This window comes from Ziziphus jujuba, chromosome 9 (genome assembly GCF_031755915.1).
Source record: "Ziziphus jujuba cultivar Dongzao chromosome 9, ASM3175591v1".
In the NCBI taxonomy this organism is placed as follows: Eukaryota; Viridiplantae; Streptophyta; class Magnoliopsida; order Rosales; family Rhamnaceae; genus Ziziphus; species Ziziphus jujuba.
Genome location: NC_083387.1, coordinates 17,073,213 through 17,091,743, shown reverse-complemented (window position 1 = coordinate 17,091,743; position 18,531 = coordinate 17,073,213). Strand labels below are relative to the sequence as shown.

The following is an 18,531-nucleotide window of genomic DNA, read 5'->3' as shown; positions in this document are numbered from 1 at the left end:
CTCTCACACACACACACACACATAGATAGAGAAAGAGAGAGAGATAAAGATATAGATGGGTTTTCATTAGCCTTTTGAATGTAAAGATAATAATGGGTTTTTATATTCATTTAACAAAGATAATGATGGGTTTTGATGTAAAGATAACTAATTTACATTCTTGAAAATGTGACATTTTTATTAGAATTCATTTTTGCACAATCCCTATAGATGTAGCTCAGTTTTAGCATGTGGAAAATTTTTTGCTTGTCGGGAAAAATTTCCTCCAATTGGAAAAATGTTTCCTCCTATCAAAAATAATTTCCTTCTATTAAAAATCAATGTCCTCCAGTTGGAAAATCATTTTCAATGAATGAATAAGTTAATATTCAGGTAAAAAAAATGAAAATGAGAATGGAAATAAAATATATCATGAACTCAACGAATGAAAGTCCAATGGATTTATTGGCAATAAAATCTTTCAGTCTCACGCACCAGTACAAGTATTACTAACATTTCTTTAAAATAAGGTATCTCTACAATTCTAATCACATAATATATATATATATATATAGATATGTGTTAAATTCAATTAACTAACATCATCCCCTACTGCATTGTAATTCTCATAATTATTAATATTATTAATATTATGCAACTGCTCATACTTGATGCGAACCTAGAGCGACCTACCTCTAAACCCGTAACAAAGATTGAATTAGACCGTCTAATTACAAGTTATCAATGGAAGACCTCGACCCGTTACTTATATTTAAGATAAGAACCTTGGTATGGTGAAGACGCCACAATAGGATGCGGAATAACCTATTAATAAGTCAAATTTCAACTCCACAAGCAAAGCTTGAAAAGTTCAATATAGTTCTTAGAGAACCAAGAGAATCACACTCACTTTGAATCAAAATTGTAATCTGAATTTTATTCATGACTTGTGTGCCTTTAAATAGGCAAAATAAATTACAAAGCTTTCCTAAATTTGCTAAAAATAATTATGGAATAATTATGGACAAAAATTAGGTTTAGGAAACCTAATTTTGATAGGTTTAGAAAACCTAATATGGTTAGGTTTAGGAAACCTAATTTGGTTAGGTTTAGGAAACCTAATTTCTCTTAGTTTCCTAATAAGAATAGGAAAGTAATTTAAAAACCTAATAAAACTAAATTCATAAAATAAAATAGGCAACATGCCAAAATCCAATCAAGACATAAAATAAAAACTAATATTTTCTAATTATAAAATTCAGCCAATGCCATGTAGGCGCATACCATCCTCCACATGGCAAAAGTGCCATATCACCATAGGATGCCATCAAAACTTGCCACATCACCATGTTGTAGGATTCCTTGCGTTAAGCTCTGTTTGACATTGGCATCCACCATTTCAATCATATGGACCAATTTTTGTTCATCTTTAGTAATGAACATGCTTCCTTGATATGTGAACATGTCCTCAAATCATCACCTGTACAAAAAGAAGATAAATCAGCAACATGAAAGGTGGCACTTATATTATACTCACCTAGTAAATCAAGTTTGTAAGCATTTTCATTAATTTGCTCCAAAACATGAAAAGGTTCATTCCCATGCGGCATAAGCTTCGACTTTCGTTGCTCAGGAAACCTCTCTTTTCTTTGGTACAACCAAACCAAATTTCCTAGGTCAAACACTATCACAACGAATCCTAAACATACAAGCTCATGTTAGGAAAAATCAAATCCTAAACATACAAGCTTATGTCGAAAAAAATCAAACTTTTTTATATTAGCAAATAATCTCTCCAAAATTTTTAAATCTCCACTAAGTAAAGCTCTCAGCAATGCAGATAAAGTTCTATATAACAAAAACATCTTTAAATAAATATCTTTATAAATCATGTTCAGCATAGGTTTATTACTTACAAATGCCTTTTTTACAAATGCCTTTTTAAGCTCACCTAAGCTAAAATAAAAATTTTCTTTTTTCTTTTCTTTCCTCTCTTTTTCTTTCTCACTCATGGGTTCCATTTGTTTTCTCTCACACTCGGCTTTTTCAAACTTTCTCACACTCTCGTGTTTCTCCCTTTCTTTCCCTTTTAATTAGAGTTTAGGACACTTACCTGGTTGTTCTTGCATGGTCTTGTTCCCTTGAATAGTTGCTGAAGCCGTGGGTGCTATACTAGCTTTTCCTTTAAGCTTTTCAGCCTCCCTCCTTTGTAGAGCCAATTGATCATCAAAAACTTGTTTAGGAGTCATTGGCATAAGCACCACTCGTTTACCCTTGAAGTTGAAGACAATCTTGTTAGTACAACCATAATGATTAGTATCTATATCAAATTGCCACAGACGTCCCAAAAGCAAATGACCAACTTGCATTGGTACCACATTACAATTAACCTCATCTTCATAATCACCAATAGAGAATGCAATCTTCACTTGCCTATTCACCTTCAATTCTCCACAATCATTAAGCCATTGTAGCTTATATGGTTCTGGATGCTTCATAATGGGTAAACCTAGTTTTTCAACCATAGTAAGACTAGCAACATTAGTACAACTCCCGCCATAAATAATCATGCTACATATCTTATCTTTGACTTTGCACCTAGTATGAAAGATGTTTTCCCGTTGCATTTTCTTTTCGTCTTTATACACAATTAAAGCTCTTCTAGCAACCAATGACAAGTCCCCACCAACTCGATACTTGTAATCTTCTTCATCTTCATCACCAACGTCCTCCAATGATGACATGGATTCATTGTCCAACTCTTTCTCTTCAGTTTCAATGTCTCTACTTTTCCAAATTATCATGACCCTCTTATTTGGACATTGACTTGCAATATGACCTCTGCCTTGACATTTAAAGCATATAATATCTCGATTTCTAGTTGAAGATGAATCGGATTTACTTACTTGCTTAGAAGAGGATGATTCAGCCTTAGCTTCGAATTTAGGCCGTGTGGTGGCTTTTTCTTCAAACTTGGACTGATTTGGTTTCCATGTGGATGGGCTTGCTTTCCAAGTGTTTTGAGCAATACTAGGTCTTATGGTACCCCTCCTCTTGAGTTGTTGCTCTACTTTGATGGCCATGTGCAATATCTCCTCAATCTCCACATAATGATGCAAGTCCACTTGATTTGCTATTTTCCTATTCAAACCAGCTAAGAAACGTGCCATTGTGGCCTCCCTATCCTCCTCAACATTGGCCCTTATCATAAGGATTTCCATCTCCTTATAATAGTCCTCCACACTCCTATTTCCTTTAGACAAGCTTTGTAGTTTCTGAAAAATGTTTCTATAGTAATGGCTAGGTACGAAACACTTCCTCATCAAAGCCTTCATCTCCTCCTATGTATCTAAAGGTCTTTGACCCGCTCGCCTCCTAGAAAGTGTCTCTTTGTCCCACCATCCAATAGCATAGTCCGTGAATTCAACAGCGGCTAATTTAACCTTTTTAGCCTCGGAGTAGTTCTGACAATCAAATACCATCTCAATTCTCTTCTCCCACTCGAGATATGCTTCTGGATCACTTTTACCTTGAAATGATGGTATTTTCATCTTAATTCCTCCATAGTCATTGCCTCGGTCGAACCTCTCTCTCCCATGGAATTGATTGGTTCCCGAACCAATGTCTTCCTCTTCTTCCTCATAATCATCTCCCACTCGTTCCCAATCTCCCTTTCTTGGAATATCTCTTCCTCTACCACGTCCATGAGCAAACCTTTCTGGAGGTCGTTGCTGTGGCATTTGGATTGATGATTCCATCCTATCCAACCTATCGTGGATCTGCCCCATCTCCAACCGTAGTGCTCTTTGAAGTTCTCCCACCATGGCTTGAATGTATAACTTAGGATTAGCCACACCTGGAGTTCCTCCCACATTTTCTTTGCTTTGGTCTTGTGACATGATTTTTCTGCAGAACTTGCTAGTAAAAAGGACCTCACAACACTCCCTCACGTGGTTCGCTCAAATTCAAGGTCTCAATTCACTTGTGTTTGCACTCTAGTTATAGTTTGGCTTTTACCCTCTATAATTCTCACCTCTCTTGCATTTTACCACTTTAGTAATTATCTCAAAGTTCTAATTAAAACACCCACAAAACAGCAATTAGATCACAAATATGTTTTAATTAAACTTATCAACAAAACAGTAGGAAAAAGTAAGGAATACCGAAGGAATTAACAAATCTTAGTTTTCGGCTTTTCTAGGGAAAATAAGGCAAAACAATGAGAAAATTTTGGAATTTTTAAGAACTGGACCAAATGGTAAGAGACTAAGGATTCAGAATAAAATTTAGGAAAAAAAAATTTCAAACTCAAACAAGAATCAAATCGAAGAAAAATATAGAATAGGTTGTTGTTCTTGTAATTCAAGGTTTTGTATCAAATCCTTTAATTAATTTTAATCCAATAATTTAAGCACCCAAAATTCCAAATATCCAGTAGCAAAAATAATTATCCAGCAACACCAAATATCTAACAAATAGTCAACAATGCAGCAGTTTCAAGAAATTTCCAGCAAACCGAATTTTTTTTTAATTCGGCTTTTTTCTTCTTCTTTTTTTTTTTTCACTCACAGAACATAAAACAACTGCAGTAGAAAAGATCAACACCAAAAATTGCAATTCCACACCAAAAATCCACCAAACACATGGCCTCCAACAAAAACAAAAGTGTAGTTTTTTTTTTTTTTTAATATCTGTTCGAATTTTCTTTTCTTTTCTTTTTTTCTTTTCTTGAATATATGAATGCAAATATTGATGACTAAAACAGCAAAGAAAAATCAACAAAAACCAAATTAACAAGAACAATGATAAAAGACAACTAACAAACTAGGAAACAAAAATACGGTAAGACAAGGAAAACCTAATTTGACAAGGAATGAATTTTTTTTTTTTTTTAAGATGCAGAACGTGTACGATGATAGAAGCAACCTCAACCTAATGCTAGGATTGCAGAATAAAAAAACCAAGAAAAACAATGAAACAAAAGAAAAGAAATAGATAGATCAAACCTATAATTAGAAACTAGCTCTGATACCAAATTGATACCAACCTAGAGTGACCTGCCTCTAAACCCATAACAAAAATTGAATTAGACTGTCTAATTACAAGTTATCAATGGAAGATCTCGACCTGTTACCTATATTTAAGGTAAGAACCTTGGTATGGTGAAGATGCCACAATAAGGTGTGGAATAACATATTGATAAGTCAAATTTCAACTCCACAAGCAAAACTTGAAAAGTTCGATATAGTTCTTAGATAACCAAGAGAATCACTCTCACTTTGAATCAAAATTGTAATCTGAATTTTATTCATGACTTATGTGCTTTTAAATAGGCAAAATAAATTACAAAGCTTTCCTAAATTTGCTAAAAATAATTATGGACGAAAATTAGGTTTAGGAAACCTAATTTTGATAGGTTTAGGAAACCTAATTTGGTTAGGTTTAGGAAACCTAATTTATCTCCTAGATTCCTAATAAGAATAGGAAAGTAATTTAAAAACCTAATAAAACTAAATTCATAAAGTAAAATAGACAATATGCCAAAATCTAATTAAGACATAAAATAAAAACTAATATTTCCTAATTATAAAATTTAGCCAATGCCATGTAAGCGCATATCATCCTCCACGTGCCATGTCACCATAGGATGCCACATCACCATCCATGTTATCAAAACTTGCCACATCACCATGTTGTAGGATTCCTTGCGTTAAGCTCTCTTTCACGTTGGCATCCACCGTTTCAATCATATGGACCAATTTTTGTTCATCTTCAATAATGAACATGCTTCCTTGATATGTGAACACCTCTTGGATTAAACCATTTAGTGATTCTTTAAACCGCTTTGCTCTAGCTCTCATTATTGGTCTCGTAGAGATTTGAAATGGCTCTCAACTCCATCTTAAGGTGCTTCTAGTCATGTCCTCATAATACTCCTCTTGGTTAGGAAACCATTTAGCAGAGTCACCTCTAATATCAACTCCTTCATGGATGTTAAATGATGTCTAGGATCCACGGACATTAACTTGATCTCTAAATTGAGTTTCATGAACTACAATGTCATGAAATGTAGCCTCAATAGATTCAGATTCAGAAACTTATGGTATTCACCAATTGGAGGGGTAAAAGATAGATTATTATTCCCACTATGCAAAGCAAAGGTTGTTTCATGAACTTTTCTAGATACATGTTCAACTTTTGAAATTACCTTAACATACAATGGAGGTCGCATCATTTTCATCCCTCCATTCCTCACTTCTTAAAGAAAGCATCTCATATCCTTATCATTGTATATTTATGTAGAATTCAACTTCTTTGCACATCGTTTATATATCCATTTTAGCTTTAACAAATATTCATTTTGATCTATCTCAATAGAATTAAAAATCTCATCCTCTGAGTCTGATTTTGTGCATCTTTTATCAATAGAAACTATTATATTTTTACCATTTTGATACTCTCAATGGCCACCGTTATTTTACACCAATGTTCTATCATATAAAACAGCAATTACAATATCATTATCTTCCATTTCACTAAAAAATTAAATGAATAACGTTAAATTAAATTAATAAATATAAAAAAAATATTAATAATATTAAACAAACATATTAATTGTCTTAAAAAAACATATTCTATTTTTTAATATTAAACAGACATATTAACTGTCTTAAAAAAAACAAATTCTGTTTTTGTTCCGCCAAATATAATATTTTCCTACTAGTGAAAAACTAATGAAAGCTGGCAAATTAGTGAAAAATGATGGAAGTTCATCATTTTCGCCAATATTCCTCTATTTTTACTGGTTTTCACAATTTTTCAATTCTAAAAAATTTTTCCCTTATTTTCAAACTGTATGTCACCTAAATATCTTTAAACTCAAATATAACAACTGATAAACTAATTTATTACATACTCATATTAAAAAAAATTTTAAAAATACAAAAGTGAGAAAATACAAGAATAAGAAAGTAGTTGAACAATTTTACATCATTTCACACCAATGTTCCATCGTATAAGAAAAAAGAGAAAATTTTTACCTAGGTTTAGCTTCAAAAGTGAGAAAATACAAAAAAAAAATAGTAAGAGCAGATGAAATGCCAAGGAGAATAAGCTCACTAGTGAGAATGTTTTTTTTAGGAGAATGGGTGTTTGTTTGAGAAAGGAGGAAAAAAGAAAGGGTAGGAGAAAAAATATTTCATAATTTTCAATGTAAACTAAGGGTATTTTTGTCCACAGTTTGTTAGTTTTTTTAAAAAAATAAAAATTGCTATTTTTCAAGTTTTGACCAACAAGTGGCTATTTTGCAAAAAAAAAATCCGAAGGAGAATGAATTCATTGGAGATCAATCAGCGAACACATTGATGAGAGCATCAAACATTATAAGTGCGAGAGGATATCATGGACCATAACTAGTGGCATTTTCATAATTATCAGGTCTTACAAGATGCGGCAAGATATGCGATTTCGGGCTATAGAGAATTCTTAAGGATGCTAACGTATGTGGAAAAGGACAGTTCCAAATATGAAGGTACGAGACATTATTATGCTTTTGAGCGAAAAATGGTATTTCCTCCTATGAACCAAAAAATGGCTAAATAAACACTTTGGAAAGAGGCATAGCCCATCTATTTTTGTTTCACAATCAAAAAGTGATTATTATTGTTTGAAGTCGATTATCATTGCATCAAACATGTAAAATGCTAGCGTTAAACAAATTTTGAACCTAATGGTACTCCTATGAACACAATCTTCTATTGATTATTGGCATTTTATGTATGTTAACTCAGTTGATAGACTCCTAACACCAACACCAATTAAATTATAGGTTGAAGACATGCTTCTCTCCTTTAAATTGAAAAACAAAATAAAATTGTTTGCTTTTTTTTTTTTTTTTCCCCATTTACAATAATGTCTCCTCCTCCTACTCATTCCAATATCTCGAATCCACAAAACCTCCTACTCATAGATACGAATGATTTACTAACTAAAGCAATATAATTTAACTAAAACTACTTGCTCTTTAAAATAGTAAATATCAAATAATAAACATAATTTGTTAAATAAATCCCTCTTATAAGATGAATGCGTGCTCATAAAAAATATTTTTTCCTCAATTTTCAAAAGCTAAATGAGAGATACACTTCCGTAGCAATTTGTCTTTTTTGTTTTTTTTTTTCTTTTATTGGTTATTTATTTATATTTTTGGTTTTGGTTTCGTTCTTTTTCCTCTTCTTCATTTTTTTCCCCCCTATATGATCTTATGTAGCCAAACACAAGGAAATATTTTATTTTCTCCCTCACTTTTCTTCCTTCACACTTTTGTTGAACCAATTTTAACCTAATCTAATTCCAAGGCCACATAAACAGTAGGAACCAAAGAAATTAAGTTAACAACTTGACCAAATATTCAACATTACATGTCAATAAAATTAGAAGGCGAAAGAATCTACCATTCTCCTGATGTTTCAACAGACTAACAATTTTAGTTGTCTGGCCATATCTATTCTTTAACCCTCCAAAATAAAAATACAAAATAATTGGACAGAAAGGGAAGATGCTTCAACTAGTTTCTAAACGAAAGGAAGAAATGCTGACTCAGAAAACAAAAATCTTAAATCAAGAATAATTTTCCTATCACCACCACCAATAAAGAAAATTGGTATACCAATTTCCATCGGTATTATTGACTCCCTATTGGGACCTGGATTTTTTCCCGATTAAGCGAAATATGGGAAAGCTTCAACCTAATGGCATCAAACTCCGGATTGTGACTTTCTTCATTTGTCAGCCACAAAGATAGGCAACCATCAATCAAGTCTCTGCAGCAACTCAATGAGGAACCTCCTTTAAAATTTGGGGTCCTCACAAACCTTATAATCCTTGCTAGATTTGAATCTGAAGGCTCCTCAGCATAGGTGTGTATGATATCTTTTATGGCATTACACCAAATTGGCCGAGCAACTTTAAGAAAGTCGTGCACGGCCAACATTGGAAGGTTCACACTACCCAGATCAGACTCACCATGTCCACCTCTACCATGATAGTCCGATCCTCCAAGCTTCAGCAGACCATAAGTATCAGCAAGATCACTGTATGCTATTGACCAAGCAAGTAAATCAAAATTAAATTACCAAACAAATAACAAGAAGCAAGATGAGCTTTTTACTTTTGCTAAATGTTATTGCATTTCAATCTGTTGAATGTTCTTGCATGATATGCATAATTGGGCCGACATCCTAAAAGTTAAAACTTTTGAAACTGATGGTAAGTTGATGATGTATCAAAACCTATTATCTAATTTATCTTTGAATCCCATTAATCCTGTTTTTATATTTATAGTTAGTATTATTATTATCATTTTATCAAAATGAGGTCACAGGTCCAAAGAAAACTATTAGAAATGTTATGGGAGTGCACAGTACTCCATAGAATCAGCTTTCAAAGTATGACAAACACCCCCCGGTGATCTGTTAAGAAAATTAACACCAAATACTAACTAAGATGTATATTGGCAAGAAAATCTACCACTATATCACTCTCCCTATAGACATACATAATTGACAAATCGGCAGAATTATCCTCAAAAAATTCTTTACAGCCACAACAGGGATTATTCGAATCCTTGTCTGCTTAAAGGCTTTGAAGACTAATGGTAGCTTAACAAACTTTAAAAGAGAACGACTCATTTAGCATAAAATATACGAGGGTTACAGTGACAAAATTTATCAATCTGATGAAAGAGAATGCATGAAAGTAGATATATGGTATGCATCAATTACAGGCTGCAAGCCTGTTTAGTCACACCCATATGACATTGCCCCATGTTTGACAACAAAAATAGAAAAAGAGACCTATCAAAATCAGCTTTCATCTTTAATGTGCTTACATTGTGAATATGACACTTCTAAATATGAACCAATCTATATAATTGTTAGGCATAAAAATTACATGTTTTATGCCACTTATTTTGCTTATTATTTGCTAAAGTATATGTTTAAAAGTGAGGAAAGAACTCAATTTTTGTGATTTCCTAATTTCTAGACCAAGATTGAAGATATAGAGAATTTCAACTTAAATAAAGATATTATTTGAAGCTTAATTTTCAAGCACAAAGAGGAGTTTGTTTTCCATCTAGTTTCCTAAATTGTGACTTTTGGCTAGCTTAAGGAATGGAGGAAGAAATTTCCTAATTGGGTTTCTAAATTGATTAGGACTTGTTTAAGGCTAAAGAAGAGGAAACTAGAAAGTTCTAGTAGTTTCCTGATTTGGTATTGGCTGGAAAATAAAATCAGTGGGCAGGAAATTTTAGAAAAGGAAAGTTTCTTTTCCTCGTTCCTAAGCACACTAAAAGTGGCAGCATTAAGGGTATTTTTGGAGGCAAAATCTGCAGCACACATGCAAAGTAAATTAGGAAACCAATGAAGCAAGCAACACAAATCCTCTCCGAGAAGTAGGAATTGGAAACAAGAAAGTGGGGGGCAAAACATGACAAATTCACATGGTCTTCTTGTCCTTTGACTTTCAGGAAAGTTACCAAAACCTTATTTTACAAGATACTCCTCCCACACCTATATATATTCTAATCAGCCAAGCAACAAAGAGGAGGGTGAAGTACAGATTTTTGGGAGATAAAAGAGCGATTTCACAAGGTCTCTAGTATTGAAAGGTGGCGACAAAAGCCTCTATTTTCTTCTTCAATTTGTTTTCCTTTTTCTCTTTTCTTATTGATCTTTAACTTTGTAAACATAGAGTTTAGTTTTGATAACTTTATGGTGTTTTTTTATTATAGTTATGAACTAACTTCATAACGAGGGCTATAGCTATGAAGGTTTAATTGATTTGTTTTGGATCCTATTTGGTTTTAATGTTAGGAATTCATTGTTGCACTTAATGCTTGTATGTTTCTAGATAATTCATCCATGTTTTCAAATACAATAATGAGCTCAAAAGAGGATTTATGGTATTAGATCTACAATGAATTCCATGTTAGTGTAATTAATTGAAAGACAATCGCATTAATATCTCATCTAGTTTGCATCATGATTGAAAGATATGGTTTGCTATATGTGAATGTCATCAATTGTATGTGAAAGCAACTTTTGATTAATCTAGGATTAAGTATCGCTAACAAAATGAGTAAAGAAATAGGTTTCCATGGAAATAAGGTTAAATTAAAATAGCAGGTGGTGAAATCACATGTCATAGTGTTTCTATTATTGAATATCTCTACTTTCCTAAATTGAGTGTCCTAATTGTTTATTTTCTTAGTCATTTAGTTTATCATTATTGTTACTCATTCAAGTTTCAATTTCTATATAGCATAAAAGTTTTAACCATCTATGGTAGTACTTAATTCCTATTAATCTCCATGGATGATAACTCTACTTTTTATCTATTTATTATTTGTTAATGACTCATACTCTTGAGAACGGACAACAATACTAACAATGCTATCATCCTATCATTATTGGTACTGAAGTTTTCTAAGAGAACAATCCAGAACACAGTAATGAATCAAATTCAAGCACTTCAGTCCACTCACAAATTTAGAGCATGAAGAATACTTTTACATGAGGGTTCCATGATACCTTTAGACTTTATGACTTCAAATACATTTCAGAAGATAAAGAAGAAAAAAAATTATGCGAAACCTGCAAAGTCATTGAAAATAAATCATTTATTAGTAAAGGAGAATGACGACAAGAGAAATTAAACTAACCAGACAGCTTTCCATCACTTCTATAAACTTCCATCCCATGAAGACCAGCTTCTTTTAACCTCCTAATAATGGCAACAGGGTTTTTCAATGCCCAAGGATGAGCTAATACAGCCACCCCCCCTGTATCACATATCAATTTGACTGCTTTTTCAGCAAGAGGTTCGCTTCCCCTGAACCAATGTACTGTATAAATCATTCTCCATAAATCTTCAAAATTAATGACATACATAAATAATCAAAAAGGATAAAACAAGAAGTTCAGGATATTACGTAGCATAAGCAGGTCCACCATCAAAAAGGTATCGTGAAAAAGCTTGTTTCAGATTCTCCACATGACCTGCTTCAACCAAAGCACGGGCAACATGCAGTCTCCCAGGAGCAACTCCCTTGCCAGCAATCCTAGCAACATGCTCCCACTTAAGAGGCAACTTGAGCTTGTTCAGTTTTGAGACCATATTTTTTGCACGGAGGACACGACCATCCCTTATACTAGCTAAAACCTGTTCCAGTTCCTCAAAACTTGTTGGTCCACAGGTGCTGTAGTATGCAAGAACATGTACTGGTTCCTCTGGTTCGGACCCTCCTCTGTAACCAGTATGGAAATATCAGACCAATAGATGAAATTAAGACATAACAGACTTGTTCTGCATTTTTTTCACTTACATATATAAAAAGTAAAATGTCATAGCATATCAAAATAAGTAAAAAATAAAATAAAATAAAATAAAAAATGCAATGATATAAACCTAATACTTTTGAGAAAAGGATTGAAATCAACACGAAATTGCTTCATATGAATTCATAAATCAATCAACAAAAAATAAAATACTTCGCCTGAATTGATATGCATTCAAAATCAAAATTTAGAAAATGACCTCGGGGAGAAAATGGTACTAATTTCAACGCCTGGGATTATCTTTATCCCATATCTATGTGCTGCATCTATAGCTTCAGCAATGCCAGACATTGTGTCATGATCTGTCAGAGCAAGAACTTTCACCTGTTGTAAGCATTATACTAAGTAAATATTACTAAAAATCATGTCTACAGAATTAAAATATACACAAATAGCTTATGTAACAGCCAAGATACCAAACTTTGAGGCTAGATTGCATATCAATAACAACCAGAGGCCCATAGTATTTGCAGAGAGCATTAAAAGAAAGGCATAATTCTTCTTCCAAGCAAAAAATTAAAATTTACAGACATCTTTTAAACAAATATATAGAACTGACAAATACTTTCATGATTTGTCAAAACATAAATGAAAACCATGCTTTATGGTTCATAACTATATAAATCTACATATTACACAACACATTGTATACACATATATATATAGCATTATCTTTATGTTACATTGTCGAATGTAATCAACTCATCACAAACTCGATTTTTTTCATGGGCAGTTCTCAAACAATCAAGCAGTATTGTATAGCATGTCAAGCCTCAATTACTCTTCATAGATCAATGAACTGCTATGTACCAAGCTCATTTGAGCTAAAAGCCAAGAGAACATAAATAGGTACATTACCACAATGCTCCACAAGGGCTTCTCTTTCCACACACAAAAATGGTTTCCTTGTCAGTTCTTGTATATTTATAATCATTATATCTGAAGTACTTAGAATATATCTACAGTCAGAGAAAGCAGCTTCCCAACCCATTCTCCCACACAAAACATACATATCTAAAGTCATAGCCTCGTCATACTGCAAAGTCCACTTGCCTTTACAAAACTACCATAGTATATCTACCATAGAGCAATAAAGTATTCTGTTTATTGTTTTATTTTTCTATTTTTTCAATTTAAAAAAAAAAAAAAAAAAAAAGAGTAAAATGTTCTCTAATTATGAATTTATTAACAAAATTGGTTGGCCTTCTTTGCTGGAGTGATAAACTATGAATTAGGCCAATAAGAGAACTACAATCATGGATTCTCTCACACGAGAGATAATAATTGAGGATTATCAGACGGGACTAAAAAGAAGAGGATAAACGGCAATCAGCATCTTACTATTGTGAAAGCAAATGCTAAAATTGTGCTATCGCAAGGCATATACTGATATATGAGCAGTCTAAAACCAAGAAAACAAGTCCTAAAATTTAACATTGTGGAAATCTGAATTAAAGCAGCAAAAAAGCCCTAAGTTACAAAATAAAATTAGAAGTATCCTGATTAACTAACTTGCACCTAAACCTAAAAATTGGTGCACATATGCAAGCCTATAACACGACACCAATCAGTAACTTTCATTGGACATTTTATTAATTCAAATCTGCCACTTTTTGAGTAGAGCTCTTACATGCTTCTCTATTAGTTTCTTAATATAATAGTCATCTTGGTTGCTACATATGTAATTAAAGCTATTTCATCCTTTTATTTCCGCACTCTTTGCAGTATGAGACAATAATCCATTCTCATCAATTTAACATATCATGAATCTTTAATGTTTACAAAAAAGAAAGGACTAAAGGTCTGGGAAAGAAACAAAGATGTTGCTTATATTTACCTCTGCAGGATGTCCTTTCTAACAAGGTGGCAAAAACACAACATATGACAATAGCAACTAGAAAAATACTGCCGCATTATCAACCGCACATGCTTTCCCATTTGTAGTTTAACATACCAAAAATCATCTTTTTTATGGTTGAACAAGAAGCCAGAATAATCGTAAGAAAATGAAGAAATATGCATACTTCAAGGTGTGAAGTGGTGAAATTAGTTTTAATATGGCAGGACAACCTCTTGCATTACAAAGAAGTCCAAGCATCCATAGGTAATTGCTAAATGTCAACAACAGGCATACAAAAAAGGCCAAAGAAGGTTATTGCTTCAAAAATTAAGAATATTATTTGTCAGAAATTATAGAAAATGAGGTATTTCCCATAATGAATCTACCAAATTTTACTACTTCCAAAACAATATATTTCTTTTGATATTAAATGCACAAAATAGGCATCCCAAAGCATCTTCAACCAATGGCGTAACATCTAAAATGTGGCTACAACTACTGGCTATCATGCAGGAAACTTTTTAAACTATAACAAGAGGTGAATATAAGTTTCAAACAAAGGCAGCATATAGATATATGCCCCAATTACCTTCAGATAAAATAGTATGAAGCAAGATTATCTTAAACTGATAGAAAACATCTACTAGTGGCAGTACTACAGGTTTCCTTGAATCAAATCAACCTTAAACATAGACCCTCTATTTTTGCTTTCCCTGGCTAATCAATGAACCAACCAAATCATGTTGTTTGACTACTTTGCTTAAGCATTTAGAATGCACCCCTAACCTTTTCGAATCTTACAAATTTGAAAATTAAAAGATAAAATAAAATAAAATAAAATTATCAAATTCCGAAATTTCAATCCCAAGGATTTTTAAAAAGGAGCAAACGACCTTAACAAAAACAGTAATCAAACGGTTATCGGCTTGCATACTACATACAAAGTTCCAGAGACAAGATACAGGCAGGTCCTTTGATTCTCAATGCAGACAGTAGATATCAACTACTGAAACAGAAAACTTGTCAGGACATTCCATTATTCGGTTGCTTAACGAAATGCACAACCCAAGCCTCCAAAATTAACGTACATGGCTTATTTAATAATAAACCAGGGCACATTTCCGAACCCTTTATCGTCAGCAATGCTGTATCGGAACCCAAAGGGGAGAAGTTAAAAAGACACCAAACTTACATTATATAGAACAGCCGAAATTTGTGGTTCAGATATATTTACTGGAGAAAGGCACTTGCCATTTTTAAGTACTTATGTGGGTTGTAGCAAAATTAGTGGTTTTAGATATTCCTAATAGGTAGAACAGAGGAATTTAGGTTTCTTAATAGTACGGAGTAAATATCAGACTCTGACAGCTGCAAAAGGTGCTGACAAAAACTGAACTATATCTTGCAGGATAACTTTTGAAAGCTACAAAAGTTTCCATTAGACCATGAGATGCAAAAATACGCAACTAAAAATACAATAAACCCAATGGCATAAAAGGGGCACAATTTCAAGCTTTAAATTCAGAATAGGAACATAATAAACTATTCATCAAAGAAAACCAAAATTACATGGGATAAAATTCAGAGTAGAAAAAAACTAACCCCACTTCCATAAGCTCTCTCCACCAGCTTCGAAGGGGAAAGAAACCCATCACTGCATTTGGAATGCGAATGTAATTCGAACACCAGCTTCTCCTTACCTCTTCCAAGATTCTTCTGCACCCCAAAGTCGTCCACGACGCATGAAGAAGCAAGAGAAGCTAGCAAAGAAGGCTGATCCAAGAAAACCCATTCACTAACAGACTTGAACGCAAGAGTTTGCTCAACCGTCGTCTTCTTCTTGCTCCCACCACGCTTCTTCTTCTTCTTCTTATCTTTGCCCTTCTTGGGGCTCTCTTTATGGGCACTGTTGGAATTGTTCATGCTTAGGAAACAGAAACAACTTTATTTGTTTTTTTTTTTTTTCCCCCCCTGTTTTTTTGGGTTGTCTAGACCATCAGGGTCGTCGGGGCTTTTTTTTTTTTTGGAGGGGGTTATCTTCTCAATAGGAATAGCTTAGAGGTACAGACTTTAAAAGAGGTGGAGAATCGTGATGTTCAACGTTTTACTTTATTTGTTATTTATTTGTTTATTATTTTTGTTTGCTGTACTAAGTCATAGCAAAAAGGAGACTCTTCAACATCACAGGTGTCCTGACCACTGTTCTACTTTTTGCTTTTTGTCAAACCGACATATGTACCACTACGTGGTGAATTTATTTTCTTTTTTTTTTCCTGGATGGGTGAATTTATTTTTCTTAGTAAAAAAATAAAATTAAAAAAACAGTTTTGTTTATTTTATTGAAAACTAAAGTGTCTGTTTTTAGCGCGTTTGGTTTTTATTTTATTTTTTTAAGTTTTTATTTTTTTATTATTTTGTTAGTGTCAATTAATGATATTTAGATATTTTAATTAACTATCAATTTGAAAAGAAATATATATATATATATACACATACACATGTCAAATTAAATATAATTTAAAATTATTTTGATTTTTAATTTTTTAATATTTATAGTTAACTAGTATATCATTATTATTAACATTAATAAGCAATTGAAATAAATAAATTAAACAGAATTTTAAAAGAAAAAACTGAATATATTAACAAACAATGCTTAAAAAGTGAATTCTTTTTCTTTTTTTAGTGGTAATAAAGTTAAAGGAGATATGGAAATCAACTATTGAAATAAATTTTAAAGGATTTTCAATTGAAAAGATTTTGAATGGGACGGTTTTATTTGCATTATGAAATTTAATAATAGCTTTATATTATATAAACATTCACTTCTAATTCAACTTTTACTATGTAAACCAATAAAATATATCAAATTTATCCTTAAATATAATTAAATTAGTCCACCCTAATTATTAAATTCAAAATAATTTGTATTTTTGAAAAGAAAAAAATTTTCTCATTTATCATATTGATTTCAAATGTACAAAAACAAAAAAAAAACAAAAAACAAAAAACAAAAAAAGGAAAATTTTTTAAGGGAAAAAGTTTAAAATACATATTAAACATATTTCCATATTATATAAATGAAAAAAAAAATTGATAACATAAATGTTTTCAATTCTTTTTCTTTTATGATAATATAAAGAATTGTGTATTTAAACTTTTTTATTATTTTATTCTTTTGATTATTTGCTTTTTTTATTTTTTAATATATTAAATTATCATTATCCTACTAATAATTATATTTTTATCATGTATATTAAAACTAATTAATTTTACTATGTATTTAATACCTATATTTTTTGTCCTGTATTTTTTAATTAACAGTACATTATACACGTACTACAGAATTTATAAATTCCACATATACATATTTTTTTGCCTAAATTTTTCTGTACTTTTAATAAATTAATATACGTACATATTTTTGTCGTCCCCGTATTTTACTAACTATCTAATACACTACATTATTTTTACTCCTAATTCCATTTAACTATTTTAATTTCCAAATTGATCTTGCTTTATACATCTTCTATCTTATGAGCAAACAACTCGATCCAATTGAATGAATTTCCTAAATCATAAATCTTATTTACCATGTTATAATTGTAATATCACATCCCAAAAGTACTCGAAATTTTGGAACTATAACTGAGTTTGATCAACTAAACCATTTGTAGATCCCAAATTTGACTTTTTATATGGTTAATGTTTTGGTTTGACCAGTATATCGTTTTGTAAAGCTCATCGCTACGAGTTCATAATGCAACAGCACAGCAAATTTCAAGTTACGGATAAAATGTTATTGTTATGGAAAATTTCAAACATCAATATTATATCAGGGCAAACCAGTCTTCGATTTTTGTCTACCAGTGATCTAAGGCCCTATATGATGTTAGGAAGCATATCTAACAGTGGACAAATTCCAAAATATATGTTAGTAACCCAAAGCCCTATATGATGCTAAGAAGCGTGCCCAACAGTGAACAAATTCCAAAATATCCATTTTATCTCTTAAATTTGAGAAACCTCTCCCTAAATCGTAGGATTCAAACCCATTTGAACACTAAACGAGTCATTGTTGTTTTTGCCTTTCTAGCCAATAGTAAGCTGTAAACACTGGCTGGTTGGGTAGCTCGTTATCCGACGACTACACCCTCCAAATTTTCAGCTAATCCAACGTCGAACGTGCTTGTATTTCACCGACAAAGCCATTAGTGGCAATCCAACAGGTCGCCATAGATTTTGGCATTTTCTAGCCATCCTAGGCCCATCCATATCTTTTTTTCCCCATTTTTGAACCCTCTAAATCCAGTC

General features: G+C 32.2%; 1 protein-coding gene across 1 annotated transcript; it reads right to left on the bottom strand.

Moving 5' to 3' along the window:
* Nucleotides 1-8,344: 8,344 nt before the first annotated feature.
* LOC107413757 (uncharacterized) lies at nucleotides 8,345-16,282 on the bottom strand. Its single transcript, XM_016021799.4, has 5 exons — nucleotides 15,820-16,282; nucleotides 12,577-12,701; nucleotides 11,972-12,286; nucleotides 11,702-11,871; nucleotides 8,345-9,078 (listed from the first exon to the last, which is right to left on the bottom strand). Exons 1-5 carry the CDS (start codon nucleotides 16,138-16,140, stop codon nucleotides 8,663-8,665), a joined length of 1,347 nt encoding a protein of 448 aa, XP_015877285.3. The 5' UTR covers nucleotides 16,141-16,282; the 3' UTR covers nucleotides 8,345-8,662.
* Between the last annotated feature and the right edge of the window lie 2,249 nt (nucleotides 16,283-18,531).

Bases quoted from the DNA above. Each gene is read 5' to 3' on its own strand.
- LOC107413757 (XM_016021799.4), bottom strand. From the start codon at position 16,140: ATGAACAATTCCAACAGTGCCCATAAAGAGAGCCCCAAGAAGGGCAAA. The intron at 11,872-11,971 runs GTAATATCCTGA...ACATTGGTTCAG, and splicing joins GGTGGACCTGCTTATGCTAC to GGGAAGCGAACCTCTTGCTG. The intron at 9,079-11,701 runs GTTAGTTTAATT...CTTGGTCAATAG, and splicing joins AAGTGATGGAAAGCTGTCTG to CATACAGTGATCTTGCTGAT.